Genomic DNA, 22,860 nt, shown 5'->3' on the forward strand with positions numbered 1-22,860 from the left:
ACACACACACACACGATTAAAAATAAAATATATTAAGGGGGGGGGTATAAGGCAGGAGGACTGCTGGTTTGTGCCTGTAGTCCCTGATACTTGGGAAGCTTACATGGAAGGATCACTTGAGCTTATGAGTTTAAGACTAGGTTGGAATGTGGACACTAAGAGAGACTTACATAATCTACATGGGAAGTAAAAAGTAGAAAAAGGATTGAAGTGGGGAGGGGAGAGGTAGGGACAGGAGCAGAGAAAAATGTAGAGCTCAATAAATATCAATTAAATAAAAAGACTACGCTGGACAAAACAGCAATAAACTCTCTTAAACACATAAAAACCCAATAATACAGTTAATATTGTTGGGTGGTAGTGGCATACGCCCTTAATCCCAGCACTTGGGCAGAGGCAGGCGGATCTCTGTGAGTTCCAGGCCAGCCTGTCAACAGATAAAGTTCCAGGATAGGCTCCAAAGCGACAGAGAAACCCTGTCTCGAAAAACAAACAAACAACCCCCCCACAACCCCAAACCAATGAAATGCCACTACAGGATTCCCTGCAAAGAGACTCATACAGTTCTAGCTTTCCTCAGTTCCCATCAACATCACTTCCTATTCCACGAATCCTAAAATGAAATATTTAAAGGGGTCCCCCAAAGCTACTTCTAGTCTGCAGTACAAAAAAACAACCAATAAAATCAGGTGACCCTAAAACTCAATCCTAAGTCATTTTTTTTTTTTTTTAAATTTTTACTTTTTGAGTCAAGGTCTATTATGTAGCTCTACCTGTCCTGGAACTCACTGTGTAGACAAAACTGGCCTCTACCATCCTGAGATCCACCCACCTCTGTCTCTTGGGTGCTGGAGTTAAAGGCATGTGTCACCACTACCTGGCTCTCTCCCTCCTAAGGACCACAGGCTTACTATCCAATCATTCAGCCTCAGCAGTGTATATGAAAGGGAGGGCATTGTTCATGTCTGGATCAGCACTTATCATGGACAAGATGCCAGGAATACCTCACTTTCAAATTTTCCCCCATGTATGGACTTGCTGCAATGCCATTATACAGTATGAAGTCACCACCCTGGCTCATGGAATCTGGATAATTCTGTGAAAGTGGGAATCCGTAGAACCAAATCTTCAATGGAGCTCATCAATAAAGTTTTCTGTTATCAACCTGTTACTTCATCTGCAAACAGCTGCTTATCCAGTATCAATCTCAAGTCAAATTTCTACAAGGAGTAAATAAATGATCAGCTCTAGTTCAAAGGAACTGTATTCTGAGGCTCACCATGGTCGGTGATGCCGAAGAACACAATGGGGCTGAGCATGGCCAAGAGCAGATGACAACCAGGCAGCAGCATCTGCAAGGCCTCCTGTAACACGATTTTAAGGACTCTTGTTCTGTGTTGCCTTTCCTGTTGCACAATTCTGTTTCTTTGGTTTGGGGATCTATGAGACCCCATCTCATGGAACTCATACTAGCCTAGAACTTGCTACGTAGCTAAGGTTGACCTTGAATACTGATCCTTTGGCCTCTACTTCCCAATTGTGAAATATTATTATAAGCAATTTATTTGTGTACTGAGTGCTGGATCTCCTGGAAACAAGGTTACAGATGGCTATGAGCTGTCATAAAGGGGCTGAGAATAGAATCAGGATCCTCTAGAAGAACAGTACATGCTCTTAATCACTGAGCCATCTCTCCAACTTCCTGCTTTTATTTTTTGGTATGTCACCACATAGACAAGGCTACCCTTGGCTTACAGTGATGCTAGGATTATAGGTGTACACTACTATGCCTGTCTATGGCATCAGCATTTTAATGCCTTTGGATGTATTACTTAAACACTTCACTGACTCTTTTGTATGATGTCCTTTTTGTTTTGATATTTCATTTTATTTTTTTCAGACAAGGTCTTTCTATGTAGTCTAGGACAGCCTTGAGGTTCACTGAATACTCATGTGATCCCCTCACTGTCTCTGTCTTCCATGAAATGGGATTAAAGATGCATGTCACCACACCTGTCTGGTTTTTTTGGTTTTGCTTTTATATGAAGTATTATTCCTCAATTTTGGCATAGGTTAATCCTTAGGGGAAGAAAATACAAAATGTTGGCTAATGCAATTAATGTCTATAGACATGATGTGGAAATACATAATGTCTGCCACATTGTAGTGGAATACAAACTTACCAGAAGACGTACTAGAATTTTAAACTGAACCTAAAGGTTTTTAGAAAATCTACCTATCTATACATCCACTAACCCCCTCCCCCTTTCCATCTATCTAACATAATACAGAGGATCAAACTTCCTTATATGCTAGCAGTCAGGCAAATTCTCTACCAGGTACCTACATCCTCAGTTCCTTTATTTCTTTATTTTGAGACACGGTCTTCCTATATAGCCTGGTAGGCCTAGAATTCACTATGTAGACAAGACTAGTTTTGAACTTTAAAAGATCCTTTGCCTCTGCCTCCAAAGCATACACTATGATATCTATCTTAGAAAAGCCATTTAAATTTAATCCCAGCACTTGGGAGGCAGAGGCAGGCGGATCTCTGTGAGTTTGAGACCAGCCTGGTCTACAGAGCTAGTTCCAGGACAGGCTCCAAAGCCACAGAGAAACCCTGTCTTGAAAAACCAAAAAAAAAAAAAAAAAAAAAAAAAAGAAAAGCCATTTAAAATTTCCAGGGAGAAGGGGCTGGAGAGATGGCTCAGGGGTTAAGAGCACTGGCTGTTCTTCCAGGTCTTGGGTTCAATTCCCAGAACCCACATGAGAGTTCACAACAGTCTATAACTCCTGTTCCAGGGGATCTGACACCCTTACACAGATATACATGCAGCAAAATTTGTACAAAATACAAATAAATTATTAAAAATATTTTCAGGAAAAGCAAACTAAGGAAATATAGATTTAATAAAAAGGAGACTTAGATGGGGCCAGATGGCTCAGCTGTAAAAGACGCTCTCCCAAAGGACATGGGTTCAATTCCCAGAGCCCACAGCAAATAACAGCTCACAACCTTCTATAATTCTAGTTCCAGGAAATTTGACACCCTCTTATGATACCAGCACAAGTGGTGCACAGACACACATACAATCAAAACACCCATATACAAAATAAAATATTTCAACATTCGGATTAGCTAACATGTAAAAATGACACACACACACGTGATAAAATCGCAAGTGAAAAGAGTATCTTGAAATGTTAAAGCCTGGCAGTAGTCCAGCATGACTTCACAGCAGACAAGCCTACACCATGAATCATAAGATTGCCTTAATTTAGCATTTGCATTTTCCCTAGACATCTCAGTGACAAGCAAACCCCGATTCAACTTGGGCTCTTCTGGGCTCATAAACAGAAAACTAAAGCTTAAGAAAATAAAAGATGCATTTGGAAAGAGAACAGAGTAAGACAGAATACTGTTTAGAAAAGAAAAAAAATCACAGGAAAAACAGTAAAGCATATATATAAATTAATAGGTTAAAGCAAGAATAAGAGAGAAAAGAATGAAACACAAGATAGATGAACACTGGGATCACCATGTGACCTAGTGGGTGTGCTGGGGGACGGGGCGGGGTGCAGAACTGAGTGCTCAAATGAGACACAGATGACACCTGTATTTCAGGTTTCTGGTGCTCAGCGAGACAGTCTAGAGACAAACAAGTAACAATTAAAGGACTAGAGATGACTTAGCTAGGATGATGAAAGACTGTGATGCAGAATGTGCGGCTCAGCAATGACTAAGGTGAAATCTATGAACAGGACCTTCATGAAGCTGTAAACCCCAAACAGGCATGGGGAGCATGGCGAGAGTTGGCATGGTGCTTTCAGATTGGATCATATAGGCCAAGGAATGAGGGAGTGAAATAGGGAACAGGGAAAACTCTACAGGAGTCAGAGAATTTAGGCTGACAACTGAAAGTGGGACTGGGGCTTTTTCTAAGAGAACACATTAGTCCAGTCGCCTGGGAGAACTAAAAGCTAAGTCCATTGGGCATAGGGCATACCATGTTACTACTAAGAGATAAAAAGCTCCCCCCCCCCCACACACACACATGTAAACACCTGAAACAAGTCAGAAAGAGAGAAAAATAAATCTGGGCAGTTTATTATAACAATGGCCCCCTAAGCAGAGTCAAACATAAAGATATCCTTAATCCATAGAGAGATATGCAAAGAACATGGTAAAGATCATCTGCTAAAACCATATTTTCACTAACCAAGTAGTCTAGATAGTTCCCAGTGTTTACATACACATGCTTGCAATCACTTCTCAATGAGGCACACCATGTATGATCAAATAAATTAGAAACGAAATACCTGATGAGTAGCCCAGGAACTCATTCAACTTCCTCATCAAACCAGAAGAGATGCATTGGTTTCTTAAATGGTGTCAAATGTTCCACTACTTTATGTTACTCTATTTACTTTTACTTTATTAAAAAAAAGGCTTATTGTGTTATTTACTTATTATAATGACTACAAACTTGGTGCCAAGTTAATAACTTAAAAGGGACACTTTGTGGTTAAAAGTCCTATGCGGACTTTTTGCAGTTTTGTGGTAGCAGATAAAATGAACACTACTAATAAGAAGTCAAAGGGTTGAGTAGCCCTGTCACAGACCAAACTGAAAATAGTCAAGCTAAGAAAGGAATATTTGCTTTCTTAAAACATTTTTTAGATTTATTTAAGTGTATTAATGTCTTGTATGTACGTATGTTCCTGTACCACGTGCATGCCTGGTGCCATTTCTCCAGCCCAGGAATACATTTTTAAAAAGTTAATTATGCTCAACTTCTGCAGGGATCTCATCTAGCATCATGGTCTTAAATATCACCCAGAACGTGATGATTCCAAAATATGTCTCCAGGTGTAGCCTTTCTTCTGCGCACTGTCACCTGAAGGCTGAGACTCTTGTTTGCCCCACTTCTATCTTTCCCACTATGGTGTTCTGTATGTTCCCTCCCACCCTACTCTCCAAGTCAGAAGGACATGCTTAAAACCCAAGCTGAGCCACTTACTTGACTGTAGTTCCAGCACTCTGGGAGGCTGAGGCAAAGGGGAACCATCTGAGCCCTAGTGTGACACTAGTCTCAACAATATAGTGAAATCGCGTCCAAAATAAAACACCCAAGCTAGTCCTCTGTTCAATGCTAACTGAACATGCTAACCCTCTGTTCAAATTCTTGTACTCTTCGACCAGAATCTCACCGTGACCCATCAAGCATGCATGATGTGCTCGTATGGCACACTCTGCCCCCCTCCTCCACAGTTCTGTTCTACTTACTCTCTACTCCTTGCTGCTGCTTGATCCTGACAACCAGGTTCTTAGTCCAGGGCCCCACACTTACCTCCTCTGCCTTAAGTCTTTTCTTTTTGCCAGACTAACTCTTGGCTTACTTTCCCACTCTCTTCAGATCTTGGCTTACATGTCACCCATGAGAGAGGCTTTAACATCCCATACAAAACAGCAACCTGGGTCCTTCTCCCACTTTCACTGTTGTATTTTTTAATCAACTTGTTTATAAACTTGTTGTTTATATTGTATCAACTACCACAACTAGCAATATAATTACTAGGAGAAAAATTAATTAAAATAGCATGTATAATAATTACATACAAGATAACATGATTGAGTAAAGGGAAAGGACTAGGAAGGAATGTGATATTGGAAGAGGAATTTGAAATATAATCAGAAGTTTACTAGGTGGAAAGGGTAGCTCAGAACATGACGATCTAGTCTCAGGTAACAATTTTTAACAGTAATGGGTACTCTAAAATTTATCCACTTCTTTTTTTTTTAATTTAAATTTATTTATTTATTAAGGATTTCTGCCTCGTCCCCGCAACCGCTTCCCATTTCCCTCCCCCTCCCCCGATCAAGTCCCCCTCCCTCATCTGCTCGAAGAGCAATCAGGGTTCCCTGACCTGTGGGAAGCCCAAGGACTGCCCACCTCTATCCAGGTCTCGTAAGGTGAGCATCCAAACTGCCTAGGCTCCCACAAAGCCAAGGACTTCTTGAATTTTGCATACAAATGGATGGAAATAGAAAACACTATCCTGAGTGAGGTAAGCCAGCCAAAAAGAGGAACATGGGATGTACTCACTCATATTTGGTTTCTAGCCATAAATAAAGGACATTGAGCTTATAATTCATATCCACTTCTCAGAGGCGAAGGGATCTGGCAATCAGGCGGGCAGGGCAGATACCGGCTCCAAGTGAAGATGCTTCTAAGTCATGGATAGGAGCTTTAAGTAGCTCATTAAGTAAAGAAGGTTGCAAACAAACTGTACTAGAGTGTCAGCAGAGCCAAGAATGGACTTGGAACAAGCGGTATATGGCTAGGGACTGTGATGTGCTCGAAAGATCAACTAGGAAAAAGTGAGGAATGTGTAACTGTTGGTACTATATGGCACCTTAACAAAAAAAGACCAAGGAAAACAAGGACAAGGGCAAATTTCCGTCACGTAACAGGACAGATGTGAACAACCACAGAGTAACCACATGGACAACACACATCACCACAGTCAGACTGGTTGGTGTACTCTACACAGCAATGCCAACAGTCCTCAGGCCCTCATGCCCCATCCCACTTGGGAGCAAGCAAGGCAAGTTTGAATCTTCTGGTTGATAATTAGCACTCCCACAGAATTTTATTTTCATTCTCTAAGGCACACCGTTTGAGGACACTAAGGTTATTAAAGAGAAAGAGTGGGCCTAACTTAGGAGTGGAGACTGAGACACAAACCTAATTTCAGCTTCCCCACACCACTTCACCATCCTGCCCCTCATTTCTCCATGATCTCATGAACCTGCACCTTCCAAATGCACATATTTCAGAGACTACATCAAGTGCCACTTTTAGAGTCATACTTTTATAAAACGTTTCCTACTTATGCAGTTTTCAATCTAAATGTTACTAGTATGGATACATTTCAATCTATAGAATAATGCTGAGATTCACAAGGAAGTTCTCTTCTTTCAGAGGCTGAAGCTGTCACACCAGGAGACTAGGCATTTGAAAGGATGGAAAATCTGCTAGAATATAATTTATTTTACCTTATTATTTTATGGGAGCAGGTTTCAAGATAGGGTTTCTCTGTGTAATCTTGGCTGTCCTGGAACTAACTCTATAGACCAGGCTGGCCTCGAATGCAGAGATCCATCTGCATTTCCCTTCCAAGCACTGGGTATTAAGGCCGTGCACTACCACTGTCTGGCTTAGTTTATTTTTTTTTAATTATAATGGTCGTTGCTATCTAAACAGCTCCTGAAGTTCACAGTACAAAAGCATTACCTTTCCCAGTAATAATACCACATGTTTTAGTCACAAAGCAATTGTTCTGATTTATTTAGTTACAGTTTCTCAAACAAATCTATCTGGATTGCTCGGTCACCCCCACACTCTGTTTATTTTCACTGCTATGTCCCAAAAAGTCAGCAAAGTACCTGACACACAGTAAGCAATTCATTAATCGTCTACTGAATTAATGTGTAAAGAAAGCATTCAAAGAGAATGGACAGGAAAAAACAAGAGAAAAGTTAAAATGCTTGTGAATGAAGTATGTATAGGAGAGCCCTGCATGCCTGATGCAGCATGCTCTCTTGCATCACTTACAGTATCTGCGGCCGTGAGATTGATACCCAGTCCTCCAGCTCGTGTGCTTAATAGAAACACAAAGATGTCATTCCTAAAGAAAAGGGGGGAAGAACATGTTAGAAGAAAAAGGAATAATAATGCAATGTGGAAATAGACAGGAATTTCTAAAAGCAGAATCTAGGGCTAGAAAGAGTGCTGGAGATTACAGCACCTGACAGATGCTTTCTGTGCAAAGGTGTTCTCCCTTTAAAATTCAAATCATGGATGCTATCTTCCAATTTGAACATAAGTTTTTGCTGCAACACTAATATCTGACTGATAACTAATAAAAGTACAAACATGAAGCAGATATAACAGAAATTTGTCACTATAGAAGAGACCCCTGGCTATACCACATTACACATACACTGGTTTGCCTTCTTTCTTGTGGTTTGTTTCTGTTTATGAATTTGTATATATACATGTGCCTACATTTGGAGGTCAGAGTTCACATTGGGTGTCTTCTATCTTTTTTTCCTCCATATTTTGTGAAATAGGCTTTCTCAGTAAACCGGAAGTTCATGGACTAGGCTATCTGGATAGCAAGCAGCTTGGATCCTATGATCCCTGGTTTCCCAGCACTGGGATTATCAACAAGCACTTTCATACCAGGGTCTGAACTCAGGTTCTCATGCTTGAATAGAAAACACTTTATTGACTGAACAATTTCCCAGCCTCCCACTGGCCCTATTTTTTAATTTTTTTGAGACAAGGTCTCTCTATGTAGCCCTAGCTGTCCTGAAACTATGTAGACCATGCTGTTCTCAAACTCACAGAGATTTCTCTTCCTCTGTCTCTTCAGTGCTGGAACTACTATTTAAAAATTACTTAATATTATCAATGGAGAGCGTGTGCATGTACGACATGTGCGTGTGGAGGTCAGAAGATAGCTTTCAGAAGTCAGTTCTCTCATTCCACCCTAGGTTCCAGGAAACAGAACAAACTCAGGTGACCAGGCCTGCTTGTCAGCAACTTTTTTAGCCATGAGCCATGCCATTAGTCCCCAATTTTAACTGGCTAGATCACGCAAAGGCAAATAAATCAGAACATAATCGTAATAGTTTGAAAGCTTATTCTCTCTCTGAGTATGAGAGAAAGGGGGAGAGATTGCACACACACGTGACCAAATGAGCGAGCACGCACACATAGGCTCATGTGTGCCACATCAAATAAGTGGAGGTCAGAGGACAGTTTACAGGATTGGGATACTGGCCGTTACGTTAGGCTTGGCGAATGAGTGCTGTTATCTACTGACGCTTACAACACCAACTTTAAGATGACGTAACTCAGAATAAGTACACCCCAGAAATTCAGGTCTGGTCATGACTTCTGTGAACTAAGTTGACTTAGGACTAACCTAGGGAAGACATTTAGGATGTATGCACTTTTAGAAAAGGCCAACTCAGTACTCACAAAGAAACAAGTACATACAATTTGATTTCCTTTTACATTCTAAGTCCTTTTGAAGAAAAAATTACAAAGCAGCAGATGCTACCTCACTTATTAGGCAACAAATTATTTGTCAAATAAAAAAGGTCCAAGCCAGATCATGAGGGCTTTCACGCTAAGATTTACTTTATAAACAAACAGGTGTTTAACTGCAGCCTAGTTTCTCCAGATATCCTAAGCGTAGCCCAAGATAATCTTTCATTTCCATGTTCTCATATCAGGTTAATTTCCAGAACGATTCTAACAATCTATTAAAAAGAATTATGCCGGGCGGTGGTGGCGCACGCCTTTAATCCCAGCACTCGGGAGGCAGAGGCAGGCGGATCTCTGTGAGTTCGAGGCCAGCCTGGTCTACAAGAGCTAGTTCCAGGACAGGAACCAAAAGCTACGGAGAAACCCTGTCTCGAAAAATCAAAAAAAAAAAAAAAAAAAAAAAAAGAATTATGCTAGTGAAAACATATGAGTCCTCTAAATCAAGCTGTTAATTTCTCTGCATGCAGTGAGAAGCACAACTGAAAATCCAGTTCACATGAGTCTCTCCAAACAGCAGTCAATACTCTCATCTTTTTCAAAAAGACTTATTTTTGTCATATATGCTTGCACACCAGAAGAGGGTTACTGATCCCATGGAACTAAAGTTATAAATGGTTGTGAGTTGTCAAGTGGATGCTGGGAACTGAACCCAGGACCTCTGGAAGAGTAGCAAGTCATCTCTCCAGGCCCAATACTCATCTTTGGAATGTCAGTTTGACACACCTGGACTGTACTAAACAGAGCAGCTAGAGAACATTCTAGTACACTGATATAAGGTAAGTATAACTATGAAGTTCTAGATACAAAGGCACTAAATCACAGAATAAATTGAGTTTTAATCCAAGGGTTTCAGTAAAACAATGTGGTGGCACATACTTGAAACAGAAGGATCTCTAAGAGTTCGAGGCCAGCCTGTTCTATACAGCAAGACAGTCTCCACCACCACCCCGGCACCCCAAGCCCCCTAAAAAAGAGGGGAAAAAACCCAGCTGCTGACATCAGAGATCCCGCCCATTTAGGCTATTCTTCTTGGTAAAGTCATCTGAAAGCTAAAACTGCTTCATGGACTACAACAACTAGGACACTCCAAACATAGTTAAAGTGACTGACTGAGGACACAGTCACAGACATGACTGTTGGTGAACTGTGGTTAACCACTGAACTAGACAGGCCTATTACTGTCATTCAGAAAACCTAACTTTTCTGGAGGCACACATGGACATCAAAGCATGCCCCTAATATGTCAAGACTCAAAACCTCTGTACTCCCAGAAAAGTTTTACCAGTTTATCCTTGAATTTTACTTCATTACCTTTCCCTTTTTTCTGCAACAGTGTCTCAATATATTTATTAAGAAGGAAGCCAGACTTGGGAGGCAGAGACAGGCAGATCTCTGTGAGCTCGAGGTCAGTCTGGTCTATAAGAGCTAGTTCCAGGACAGGCTCCAAAGCTACAGAGAAACCCTGTCTCGAAAAAAACCAACCAACCAACCAACCAACCAACCAACAAAAAAAGGGACTATACTTGCCAGGTGGTGGTGGCGCACGCCTTTAATCTCAGCACAAAGGAGGCAGAGGCAGGAAGTGGATCTCTGTGAGTAATAGGATACCAGGGCTGTTACACATAAAAACACTGTTTTAAAAAACGAAAAAGAAAAACAGAAGAAAGAATACACTCACAGGGTGGCAATGGCAGCAGTGGTGGCGGCACACACCTTTAACCCCAGGACTCAGGAAGCGGAGGCAGGTGAATTTCTGTGAGTTCCCAGCCAGCTTGGTCTACAGAGTGACTTTCTAGGATAGTCAGGGCTACACAGTAAAACCCTGTCTTGAAAAACCAAAAGAAAAAAGGAATATACTTGCAGTTGTGGTGGGGCATACTTTTAGTCCCAGCACTTGGGAGGCAGAGGCAGGCAGATCTCTACGTGTTTGAGGCCAGCCTGGTCTATAGAGTGAGCTCCAGGACAGCCAGGGCCACACAAAGAAACTGTGCTTCAAAGCCCTCCGCCCAAAAAAAGCTTGATGGTTCATTTACCTTATTTGATGTAGGTTCTTACTATGTAGCCCAGGCTGGCCTTCGACTTAGAAATACTCTTGCCTCAGAATACTGGATCATAGGTGTGGCCACCATACCAGGCATTTTGCTTTCCCTTTTAATCTTTGAATTCATCATCCATTATAATATTTCAGAAGTTTACTTAATTCATAACATCAATTTTAAGATTAAAATACAAAGCAAACAACAAAAACTGTAAGGCACCTGCCAATTTACAAGTGCATTTTCCCATGGATATAGGCTAATGTAAATAGAAATTTGTATGCTCACAGGTTCAAGAAAGAACAATTAACAAAATAAAAATTGACTAAGGATTTAGGGCCCAGCTAGTGTCTAAAGAATGTCCTATATTTCACTTGAGCACTGAGCCTGCTCTGGCTCCATATAACTTCCTCTCCTGTTCTAAAACCTTTGTGATATCTACCAAATGCCAAGGGCTTTCAGCGTGTAATTCCTGAAGAAGCCTAGCATATGAACACCAGGTGGACTTCAGGGAGAGTAACTAGGTATGTGCCAGGAAGGCAAAAGGCAGCTGGGAAGACTAAGAAAAGAAGATTACACACGCTCATAGGTTCTGGAGGGTTGCAAAAATCACACACAGATGCAGTAAACATAAAAAGGAAACACAACACACACAGAGAGAAATAATATAACTAAAATAAATTAACACAAAAACTTAGATCTACAGCTGCAGAAAAAAAATTCTTGACCATGTCGTGCTCTGGAGTCCTGGCTGGCTTTAGACCTGCTACGAACTGCCTCTGCTTCTGGAAGGCTGAAACTGTAAGTGTTCACTACAGTGCCAGAGTGAAAACACTTCTTTTCTAGCCGGGCGGTGGTGGCACACGCCTTTAATCCCAGCACTTGGGAGGCAGAGGCAGGCGGATCTTTGTGAGTTCGAGACCAGCCTGGTCTACAAGAGCTAGTTCCAGGACAGGCTCTAAAACCACAGAGAAACCCTGTCTCGAAAAACCAAGAAAAAAAAAAAAAAAAAAAAAAAAAGAAAACACTTCTTTTCTGTACTGAAAATACAACTTCTGGTGAGACATATTCAATAAAGCCAAAGTCTGGCTGTAATTAATGTAATTTAATCATAGAAAATAAGAATTACACAAATCTTGAGCTGTAATTATCAAAGGAGTTTCTATTATAGACTATATGTCAGATTATTATAAACAAAATATCTATAGCTACTGAGAAGTTCTGTTTTACTTAATATATTTAGGGATGTTAATACAAGCTAATGTTTTAAGAGTTCTGATTAGATAAGACAAACTCCTAGAAGGCAACAGTGCAGTCTGACTACCCTCTAGGGGCTGCAGAGAAGTCACATTCAGGGTTCGCCAACTGGCAAGCTCCTTGCCTGGTGGAGTAGGGTACAGTGTCTATAAGGAGCACAGGAAACCCCACACTGCACAGGCACACCTTGGCCTCAATCTCACTCTTTTTTAACATCCTACTAAGTCCCCCTTGCACCAAAATGCCTGAGCAGTACTGAGCATGAAAGGACGGGAGCGAAGCTTCTTCAATGACTGAAAAGGAGCCGAATGTAAGAGGACGCTGCAGCATCGCAACACTCTCACCCTGAAGAGAACAACCAACAGAGCCCATGCTAAAGTCACTTTCCCCATGCTTCCCAAAAGGTTACTATGACTGCTCAGATACCTCCGGGGGGGGGGGGGGATCCATCTGGTAAAGGTCCGGGGGTAGAAGGAAAGGAAGCAAAGGCCAACTCATCACAGAGGAAGAACCTTGTGAATGGCTCCTAGGATCACATACTGGTCACATGTTCCGAACGCTGCCAGGACATCCTGGCCAAACAGTCTTTAGTCTCAGCCAGACTTTTTCCTGGAAGGATCCCTCATAAATAAGCCTTGTATGAAGGGAATGTAAATGGCTTTTTATAGGAGTTCTTGTTTACTCTGGCTGACCTTTGAGCCACAGGGCTTTTGAGTTGAAACTACATTTTTTTTCTTTTGATGTCTTTTCACTAATAATGAAAATATTTGGCAAAGCATGCCTTTTGTTTTGAAAAACACTTGTTTTTTTTTCTCAATTTTAAGATGCCACTCAGACCTATTAGAACATCTTATGTGGGAAACTTGATAGTGTTCTATGTGTATGTCTGCTGCCCTTAGAGGCCAGAAGAGAGCACTGGGTGTCCTGGAACAGGATGGCGTTAAGGATAGCTAGCTGTAAGCCACCATGTTGAGTGCTGGAAATCACACCTAGATCCTCTGCAAAAACAGTAAGAGCTCTTAACAGGTTGAGCTATCTTCAGCCCCTACAGGAGAGTTCTAAAACTACTGGCACTCCTGGACCTGCTTAATGAACTATTCTTACCAAGTTAATTAGGAGATGAGCTGAATATGATCCTTCATGCCCATAATTTCAGCACTTAGAAGGCTAAGGCAGGAGGATTACTGTGAGTTCTGGGCCAGCCTGGGCTGCATATCAAGATCTTAAAAACAACAACAACAACAAAAAAAAAAACACAGAAACCAAACCAAAACAAAAACCTTAACACTGAAAGAAATGGCTGTAGAGACAGCTTAATGTATAAGTGCCTGCTGAGTTAGAATGAGGACAAGGAGGCAGTGACACACCTCTGTACTCCCAGGACAGAAACAGGTAGATCCCAGGGCTTAACGAGTACCAAGAGTGAGCTCCTGGCTCAACGAGAGACCCTATCGCATAAACAAACAAACAAAAATTTAAAAATTAAAGATGCCTGGCATTGACTTATGGCCTCCAAGTTTATGGCCTCTTTCTACCTCTTGCTACTCCTGGAATTTGATCAGCTATAATAGCTGTAAACTCAGTCACCAGATGTCAAATGTTACAAATCTCATTCTAATTTAGGCTACAGGTAGAGACCCTGCCTCAAATGAAACAAGAGAACCAGCCATTCAAAGACATGAGCTATATGAGACCTGTCTCAAGAAAGCAAACAAAGTAGAACAATAAATAAACAAAACTGAAATAAATGAATAAACATAAATAGCTAGGTGCCTAATTTTCTCCTCAGGAATTAAAAAGATAAATACTAACTGGACATGTAACTAAATACCAGAAAGTCAGAAGCATTCTTATTCATACTGTAAGGTCTTAATTATTTCTCTTAATTTTTTTTTTTCATTTTTTAAAAATGTGATTACCCTTAAGCTAGATGTGATGTGCCAGGCGGTGGTGGCGCACACCTTTAATCCAGCACTCAGGAGGCAGAGGCAGGCGGATCTCTGAGTTTGAGGCCAGCCTGGTCTACATAATGAGTTCCAGGATACCAGGGCTGTTATACAGAGAAACCCAGTCCCGAAAAACAGAAAAACAAATAAATAAACAAAAAAACATGTTTAGCCTGTATGTAAGTCTGTCTGTGTGTAGTGCCCAAGAGGCCAGAAGAGAATGTCAGATTCCTTGAAACTGGAATTATAGGCTGTAGTGAGCCACTGTGTGGGGGATGGGAACTGAACCCAATCCTTGGAAGAGTAGCCAGTCTCTTAACCACGGTGCCATCTCCAGCCCCTCCCTCTACCACATTTCTCAGTTCTCTGAATGTAAGGAAGAATGCTATCAATGGGTTTAACAGACCTATCTGCAGAAAAACACGGCTTTTTCTCTGAGGAGAGCCAGACCCTGCTTAGCACATTGAGAAGCAGCACATAGGACATGAACGGTTCTTGCAAATCCCCCAAATGTAACATGTTGTAGTTGAAAGTTCACAGGCTCATTAGCAGCTGAGAGCTACAAAGAGGACAGACTGAACTCCACTGCAATTTGTCACATTGGTCTGTATCTGTAACACCAGAAAGCTTATAGAAAATGGAACACAAACACAAATTCAAAATCAGCTCTAAGAAAACTCTGAGATACTGTTGGCTGATGTGGAATTCCCCTTTTGTATGCTGTGGATATGTTTTGTTACCATTGGTTAATAAAGTAGCTTCTTTGGCCTATAGCACGGCAGAATATAGCAAGGCAGGGAAATCCAAACAGAGACAGAGGAAGAAAGAAAGCAGAGTCAGTCATGTAGCTGTCCAAGGAGCCACAGCCTTGTGGTGATACACAGACTATAATAGAAATGGGTTAAGATATAAGAGCTAGTTAGGAATATGCCTGAGCTTGGCCAAACAGTGTTGTAATTAATAGTTTTTGTGTGATTATTTGGGTCTGGGTGGCCAGGAAACAAAAGTATAGTCTCCATTTACAGTTGGCACTTGTCTTGCACATGCTAAGTGAGCACTCTATCACCGAGCTATGCCTTTAGCCTAACATTTTTCTTCATAGACATTGATATCCTCTTCTTTGGGGGTCGTCATTCATATTCAGAATTTTTGTTTTGCTTTTTTGTTTTTCGAGACAGGGTTTCTTTTGTAGTTTTGGATCCTGTCCTGGAACTAGCTCTTGTAGACCAGGCTGGCCTCAAACTCACAGAGATCCACCTGCCTCTGCCTCCCGAGTGCTGGGATTAAAGGCGTGCGCCATCACCTCCCGGCTTCAGAAATCTTTATATTGCTGTAAGTAACAATGACTGTAGTTCCAGAACTCCAGAGATGGAGACGGGATATCAAGAGGTAAGGTCAGCATAAACTACTTGTAATCCTGCCTCTATTTTCAACCTTAAAAAAGAAAAGGAAGCCAGGCAGTGATGACATATGCCTTTAATCCTAGCACTTGGGAAGCAGAGAAAGGCAGATTTTTGAGTTTGAGGCCAGCCTCACCTACTCAGTGAGTTCTAGAACACACTACAAAGCAACAGAGAAATCCTGTCTCAAAAAACAAAACAAAAAAAGATAGACCTTTACTTTCTAAAATAGTAGGTACTGACGTGAGAAAAAAAATGGCTGTGTGTGGTAATCCATGCCTGTAATCCTAGTTAGTATTCAGGAAGAGACAAAGGCCAGCAACTCCAGGCCAGCCTGGTCTACAAAGCCAGTTCTAGCCTGTCAAGGTTACATAGCCATATCATGTTTCATATTAATATTCACATTCTTTCTTTGATCTGAATCACTCTAAGCAGACTTAGCAAACTCTGCGAATAGTAGGCACTAGGTGCTGTGGTGGTGCACACAGAGAGGTGGCGACAGGAGGATACCTAGATCCCGCTATCTAGCTACTGTGTACAGTCAGTAACCTCCAGGTTCAGGGAGTCGTTGGAGAGCAAACTGATGAGGAGGTCATGTAATGTTGATCTCTGACCTTCACAAACACATACAGGAACAATGTATAATACATACACAAAAGGTAGGCAAGCTATTGACTGCTTAATAATCTAAGATGCACTGGCTGGAAACAAACTGACTGGAAGCACCTGGCCTGGACAGCCTGCCAAGCGATGACCCCTCCCCTGGGGAGGGTCAGGACCACTCCCACAGGCTATTTAGGCTTGCCAGGGAGAAAGAAACACGTGGTTGTTGGGTTTGTCCACCCCCGCCCCCATGCTCTCCTGGCCACCTGGGAGTACAACATTTATTAAACACGGGCATTTTAATTTGGTTAAATCTGGTCTGATTCGAATTCTTAATGCGCCTGCGGAGAGGCTTTTCCAAACACAAACAAGACATCATTTAAAGCACTAGAGGGAAAAATCCAAAGAATTTCTATAATTCCCATTAAATGTTACCTGGTCTGAAAATCAGCAACCATGTCTCGTCTCTCTGAGATCTTGGATGAACCATCCAGCCTCATGTAGGTATGCTTCCTGTAAACCATATATTCCTGTCAACCAGGACAAAGGAACACAGTAAGTCTGATGCCAATCACTGCATTCTAATTCTCAAGCTTTTGCCCACTGTATCCAGATATAATATAATGTACTCAACTCATTATATACAGAATGGGTGGGAATGACTGTAAAAGGGCAGCAGGTGAGTTTATTGCTACTTTATGAAATTCAAAATCAATCTGCAACCTCAATTTAGAAACTAATCCACTGCAGATTTCTGTAGGCTTTATAAAAACAACCTCCCCCAAACAAAAACAGCTTTTCAGTCACTAAGCATGTATTTTTTTTCTTTTCTTTTTTTCCAACTCTGATTTGTAGTTACTTATCCTGAAATAATTTTTGAAAAGACACTGAAGTGTCCAAGGTTATTCAGAGTAGAGGTCCTCAAGTTCAGGACAGTATCTCTTCAAGTAATTTTTGGTGTCAGCAATTGGTACCTGTCAAATCATTCTCAGCAATGAAAACAGCTGAGTGTGGCAGTAGAGCAAGGGAAATCTCAATGAATTCAAGTCGGTTTGGTCTACACGGTGAATATGATAGTAAGACTTTTCTCAATAACACACACACCAACACATTCCCAAATATAGTTGAATAAAATTTTGCTTTGTTCTTTGAGAAGAACTCATAAGAAAGCTCCAGCTAACCTAACACTGTATAACTTAATAAATAATATATTTGAATATTTAAAACAAATTCCAGTAAACATTTCATTCTATACCATTAGCTCATTATTTCAGAGCATAACAGTTTTCTTTTTTTTTTATTGAACTCTACATTTTTTCTCTGCTCCCCTCCTGCCTCTCCCCTCCTCCTTCAACCCTCACCCCATGCTCACAATTTACTCAGGAGATCTTGTTTTTTTTCTACTTCCCACATGTATTTTTTCATAGCTGTGAACAGAACCAGTTTCCTTTCCATAATTAATATTTATACCAGTGTCCCTTGGCCCCACCCTTGACAAATCCCTGAGGATTTGTTCTTGAATTTATAGTCTCAGTATCAGAGCAAAACAGATGACATAGTAATTTTCCTAAGCTGAGTATGTTCTTCACATCACCTGTGAGAGGAATCACAATTTTAAGAATAGAGAGAAGATTTTAAGAGACCCAACTGGAAGAATGTTTTCCTTGTCCCAAAGTTGTGGTTCCTTAGAGAAGATCAAATTCATGCTTATTTTCCCTTTGGTTAACCAAGACCACACTACAAAAAGTTCACTGTAGAAAAGTTCATGTTCAAATCTCAACAGGGCAGCCTATTTATAAACAGACAGACATTGGCCAGATAAGGTGGTACAGGCTTGTATTCCCAGTCCTTGGGAGGCGGAGACAAAGGATCAGGAGTTTTAAGAATCAGTGCTGGGTATGGTGGTACACACCTTTAATCCCAACATTCAGGAGGCAGAGGCCCAGGGAGCTCTGTGAGTTCAAGGCTAAGCTGGTCTACAAGAGTGAGTTCCAGGGCTCCAAAAACTAGAGAAACCCTGTCTTGAAAAAAAAACAAAAACCAAACAAACAAAAAAGAACCACCTCAGCTACATAGCAAATTCAAGACCAGCCTGGGCAACATGAGACCTGAGGCAGGAAGGAAGGTACAGACATGTACACTCAGCAAAAAGTAACAGTAGTCCTTCAACTTGTGGTTTCACTTTCCTTCAATCTACCTACAGTAAAGCTGACGTTTGAAAATATGAAAAAGAAAACAAGAAACAACTCATTAATAAAGTGCGCCCCCCACCCCCCACCCCGGCAGGGTTTCTTTGTCTAACACTCCTGGCTGCCCTGGAACTCTGTATACCAGGCTAGAACACACTGTATCCACCTGGCTTTGCCACCCAAATGCTGGGATTAAAAGCATGCACCTGCCAGAATTTTTTTTTGAGATCATATATTACTATATATATATAACCCTGGAACTTTTTATAGACCAGACTGCCCCTTAGCGTAAAGAGATCTACCTGCCTCTGCCTCTGAGTGCTAGGATTAAAGGCTTCTGCATACCAGGCCGATTACTAATTTTTAATTAATTAACTCTGATATACTATATTACATTTTACTTTATTATTGGCTACTAATAAATTCTTACTTGATAAACTATCTAAGGCATGTAGAGAAAAAACTGTGTATGTCTCAGGTTCTGGGGAGTCTTAGAATAAATAATTAATAATCATAGCTAAGGTACAACTATACATAGGTTCCAACATAATTTTTCCCTACTAAAAAAGACTAGTCAGCCAGACCTTGTGGAACAGCTCTGTAATCCCAGTTACTTGGAAGGCTAGAGCAGGTTTAGTATAAGACCTCAGATGCTCAATGAGACTATGTTTTATAATAAAAAACTGAAAGAAAACTAGGGCTACAGTTAAGTGACTATTTCAATCCCTGATACAAAAAATAACAACAACAACAACCATCACTACCAACCAAAACCAAAAGGCCAGTAAATCCTACATACTACAAATATTTATACTGGTTTCCTGTGGCAGTAATGACTTTTCCCATAAAGTAACTTTCTCTAAAATAGATCATATATTTGGACACAAAGTAAGTATCACAAAACAAAGGAAAACTGAAATATTTTTTGTATAGTATGTGATTACAATGGAGTAAGACTACAAGTTGATAGCAAATTAAATCCTAGTGAATATACAAACTCAAGGAGATTAAACAAACCAATGAAGACTGAGAAAGTTCTTTGAAGAACGCAAGATAAAAATAATGGAGCCGGAGAGATGGCTCAGGTGAGAGTACTCACTGCTCATGCAGAAGACCTGAGTTTGGTTCACAATGAGGGCCTATAATTCCTGTCCTAAGGGATCTGACACTTTCCTCTGGCAACTGGGCAACTTCACTCAGTGCACATATCTCCTAGTGCTACATACACATAAAAATGAAAATATTTAAAATCCAATTTGAAAATGAGAAGTCAGTTATTTCCTTTTACAAAGGAAATAAAAAGTTCTTAGAATCAGATGGAAATGAAGGCCACATGAAAACACAGATTTAATACAAGTAGTCCTAGGAGAAAAGTTTATAGCTTTAAGTGCTTACATTAAGAAATCAGAGAGTTCTCAAAGAGATAAGTTAACGATGTACCTTAGGGCCCTGGAAAAAGAAGAGCAAATCCCAGATCAGTAGACAGAAAGAAATCATTAAGACTAGAAATTAATAAAATGGGAAAAAACTACAAAGAATCAACTGGTTCTTTGAAAAGATAGAACTGACAAACCCTCAGCTAAACTAACCAAAAGAAAGAAGCCCAGGGGTTAGGGCCCATGCCTTTAATCCCAGAATTTGGGAGGGAAAAGCAGGCAGATCTCTGTGCGATCGAAGCTAGTCTGGTCTACAGAGTTAGGTCCAGGACAGTCAGGGCTGGACCCCTGTCTCTAAAACCCCAAAACAACAACAACAACAATACCACCACAAAACAAAACCTTCTATAATAAGCAACGAGATTGAAGCAGTAAATAAGTATTTTGGTACAATGGATTTACTGGTGAATTATACCACAGCTCCAAAGAACTAAAACCAGCGCATCTCAAACTATTTCATAAATAGGAAAGGGACATTACAAAACTTCTTTTTGATAAAGCTAAGCTAATATTACCCTGATACAAGAAAAATAATAAAAAATTATAGACCAATTTCCTTGAACTTAGAATAAAAAAATTCAACAAAATACTAGCAAACTGAATTTAAAAACACATAAAAAAAAATATCATTCACCATGACCAAGTTGGGTTTCTTCCAGAGATACAGACATGGTTTGATACTTGAAAACCAATAAATGTGACAGATAAATGGACTCAAGGGACAGGAATTACACTCTTACCTTGAGAGGTACAGAAAAGGTTCTTAGGGTGCTGGCTCAGCAGCTAAAAACACTTATTGCTCTGGAGAGGCCCAGGTTTGACTCCCAGTACCCACATGGTAGCTCACAACCATCTTTAACTCCAGATTCAGGGGGATTCAAAGCCCTTCTCTGACTTCCCCGACACTAGGCATGCATATAGAGCATATACATAAATGTAGACAAAACATTCTTTTTTTTTTTTTTTGGTGTTTTGAGACAGAGTTCCTCTGTAGCTTTTTGAGCCTGTCCTGGAACTAGCTCTTGTAGACCTGGAACTATCTCTTGTCAAACTCACAGAGATTCGCCTGCCTCTGCCTCCCGAGTGCTGGGATTAAAGGCGTGCGCCACCACGGCCCGGCTGACAAAACATTCTTATACATAAAATAAAATATAAATGAATGTAAAAGGCTTTTGACAAAATCCAACATCACTTCATGTTAAAAGCCCTGAAGAAACTTGAAACAGAAGAAACAACTCAACATAATAAATGCTATATATAACAAAACTACAGCTAACCTTAAATGGGGGAAAAACCTCAAAGAATTCCATTAAAATCAGGAACAAGATAAGAGAGCCCACTTTCTTCACATGTATTCCATATAGTGCTGGAAGTGTTCGTCTGAGCAGTAAGAGAAGCAAACACAAAGCATACAAACAGGAAAAGAAGGTGGCAAAGTACCCCTGACTGAAGACGATAAGATTCTATACTATAAGATAACATAAAGACTGCATCAAAAAACACTCAACAGATAAGCGTTTTCAGCAAAGTGGCAGGATACCAAGTTAACACATAAATATCATTAGCCTTCCTATGTACAAATGACAACCTAAAAAGGAAACCAGGGAGGGGGGTAGAGAGATGGTGCAGCAGTTAAGAGCACTTAGCAGCTCCTCCAAAGGTCCTAGGTTTGATTTCCAGCACCCACAAGGCAGCTTACAGCTACCTACTGTAAGTCCAGTTCCAAGGAGACCTGATGCCCTCTTCTGGCCTGCTCAGGTACTACATCCACATACTGTACACACCCAATATATATAAAATAAAAAGGGGAAAAATAGAAAAACAATTCTTTTCACAATAACCTAAAACAAGCAAACAAACAAAAAACAGTCCCAAAATAAACTTAATCAATATGGAACACATTTACAAAGAAAAAATTAATTTATTTTATTTGTGCAGTGCCTACATTTGTGTGCATGTACGCATATGTGCACATACACACATGACTCTGAGGGAGTGCCCTCAGAGTCAGAAGGGCATCAGATCCCCTACAGCTGAAGACAGGTGACTTTGAGCTGCCTGATGTGAGTGTTGGGAACTGAACTTGGGTTCTCCATCTTTCCGACGTGTGTAATGAAAATTTTAAATACTCCTAGGAAGACATTAGAAGATGGAAAGACCTTCCATGCTCATGGATGGGAAGAAAGCAATAAATACTGTGAACAATGCTGTCTACCATAGGCAATCTACAAATTTAATACAATTTCCATCAAAATTCCAGTGGCATTCTTCATAAGAAACGCTAAATTTCATATGGAAGCTCAAGAGATTCTAGATATCCAAAGCATCTTGAGCAAAATAAATACTGTTGGAGCTATTATCAGACCTAATGTCAAGTCACAGTACAGAGCCATTGCATTGAAAGCAGCATAGTACTGGCAAAAAAACTGACTCACAGATCAAGGGAATAGAAGAGAAGATTGAGTGCCAAGGCTATACAACTATAGATGCCTGATTTTTGACAAAAATACAAAATAAATAAATAAATAAATAAACATTGGAGAAAACTGCTGAGAAAACTGGCTATCTACATGTAGACAAATGAATGAAAGCAAGTCCTTATCTTTTCATTCTGCACAAAACTCAACTCCAAATAGATCAAGGGCCTCAATATTACAGCTGAAACTCTGAAATTGCATAAGAAAACATAGGGACACACTTTGAGATAAAGGCACAGGCAAGTAATTTCTAAATAGGACACTAACCAATCAGACTGATAATTAAGAATCATGTGAAATCAAGAAGCTGTTGTATAGAAAAAAAATGTTCCCTGGGTTACGAGACAGCCTACAGAATAGGTGAAAAAAATTCTCTGCCAGTGTGTACCAGATA

The 22,860-nt window shown here is 40.5% G+C and overlaps 1 protein-coding gene across 1 annotated transcript in view; it reads right to left on the bottom strand.

The window, feature by feature from the left end:
• Positions 1-22,860, bottom strand: part of Ino80 (INO80 complex ATPase subunit) — a 108,032-nt gene that overhangs the window by 9,948 nt on the left and 75,224 nt on the right. Inside the window, exons 28-29 of the mRNA XM_041678863.1 lie at positions 16,800-16,894; positions 7,620-7,692 (exon numbers count right to left, since the gene is read on the bottom strand). Coding sequence (XP_041534797.1) covers positions 7,620-7,692; positions 16,800-16,894 — 168 coding nt within the window. The remainder of the gene's footprint in view (positions 1-7,619; positions 7,693-16,799; positions 16,895-22,860) is intronic.

This window comes from Microtus oregoni, unplaced genomic scaffold, assembly GCF_018167655.1.
Source record: "Microtus oregoni isolate MIOR12 unplaced genomic scaffold, Mior012 000031F_ref0000149, whole genome shotgun sequence".
Taxonomy (NCBI): domain Eukaryota; kingdom Metazoa; phylum Chordata; class Mammalia; order Rodentia; family Cricetidae; genus Microtus; species Microtus oregoni.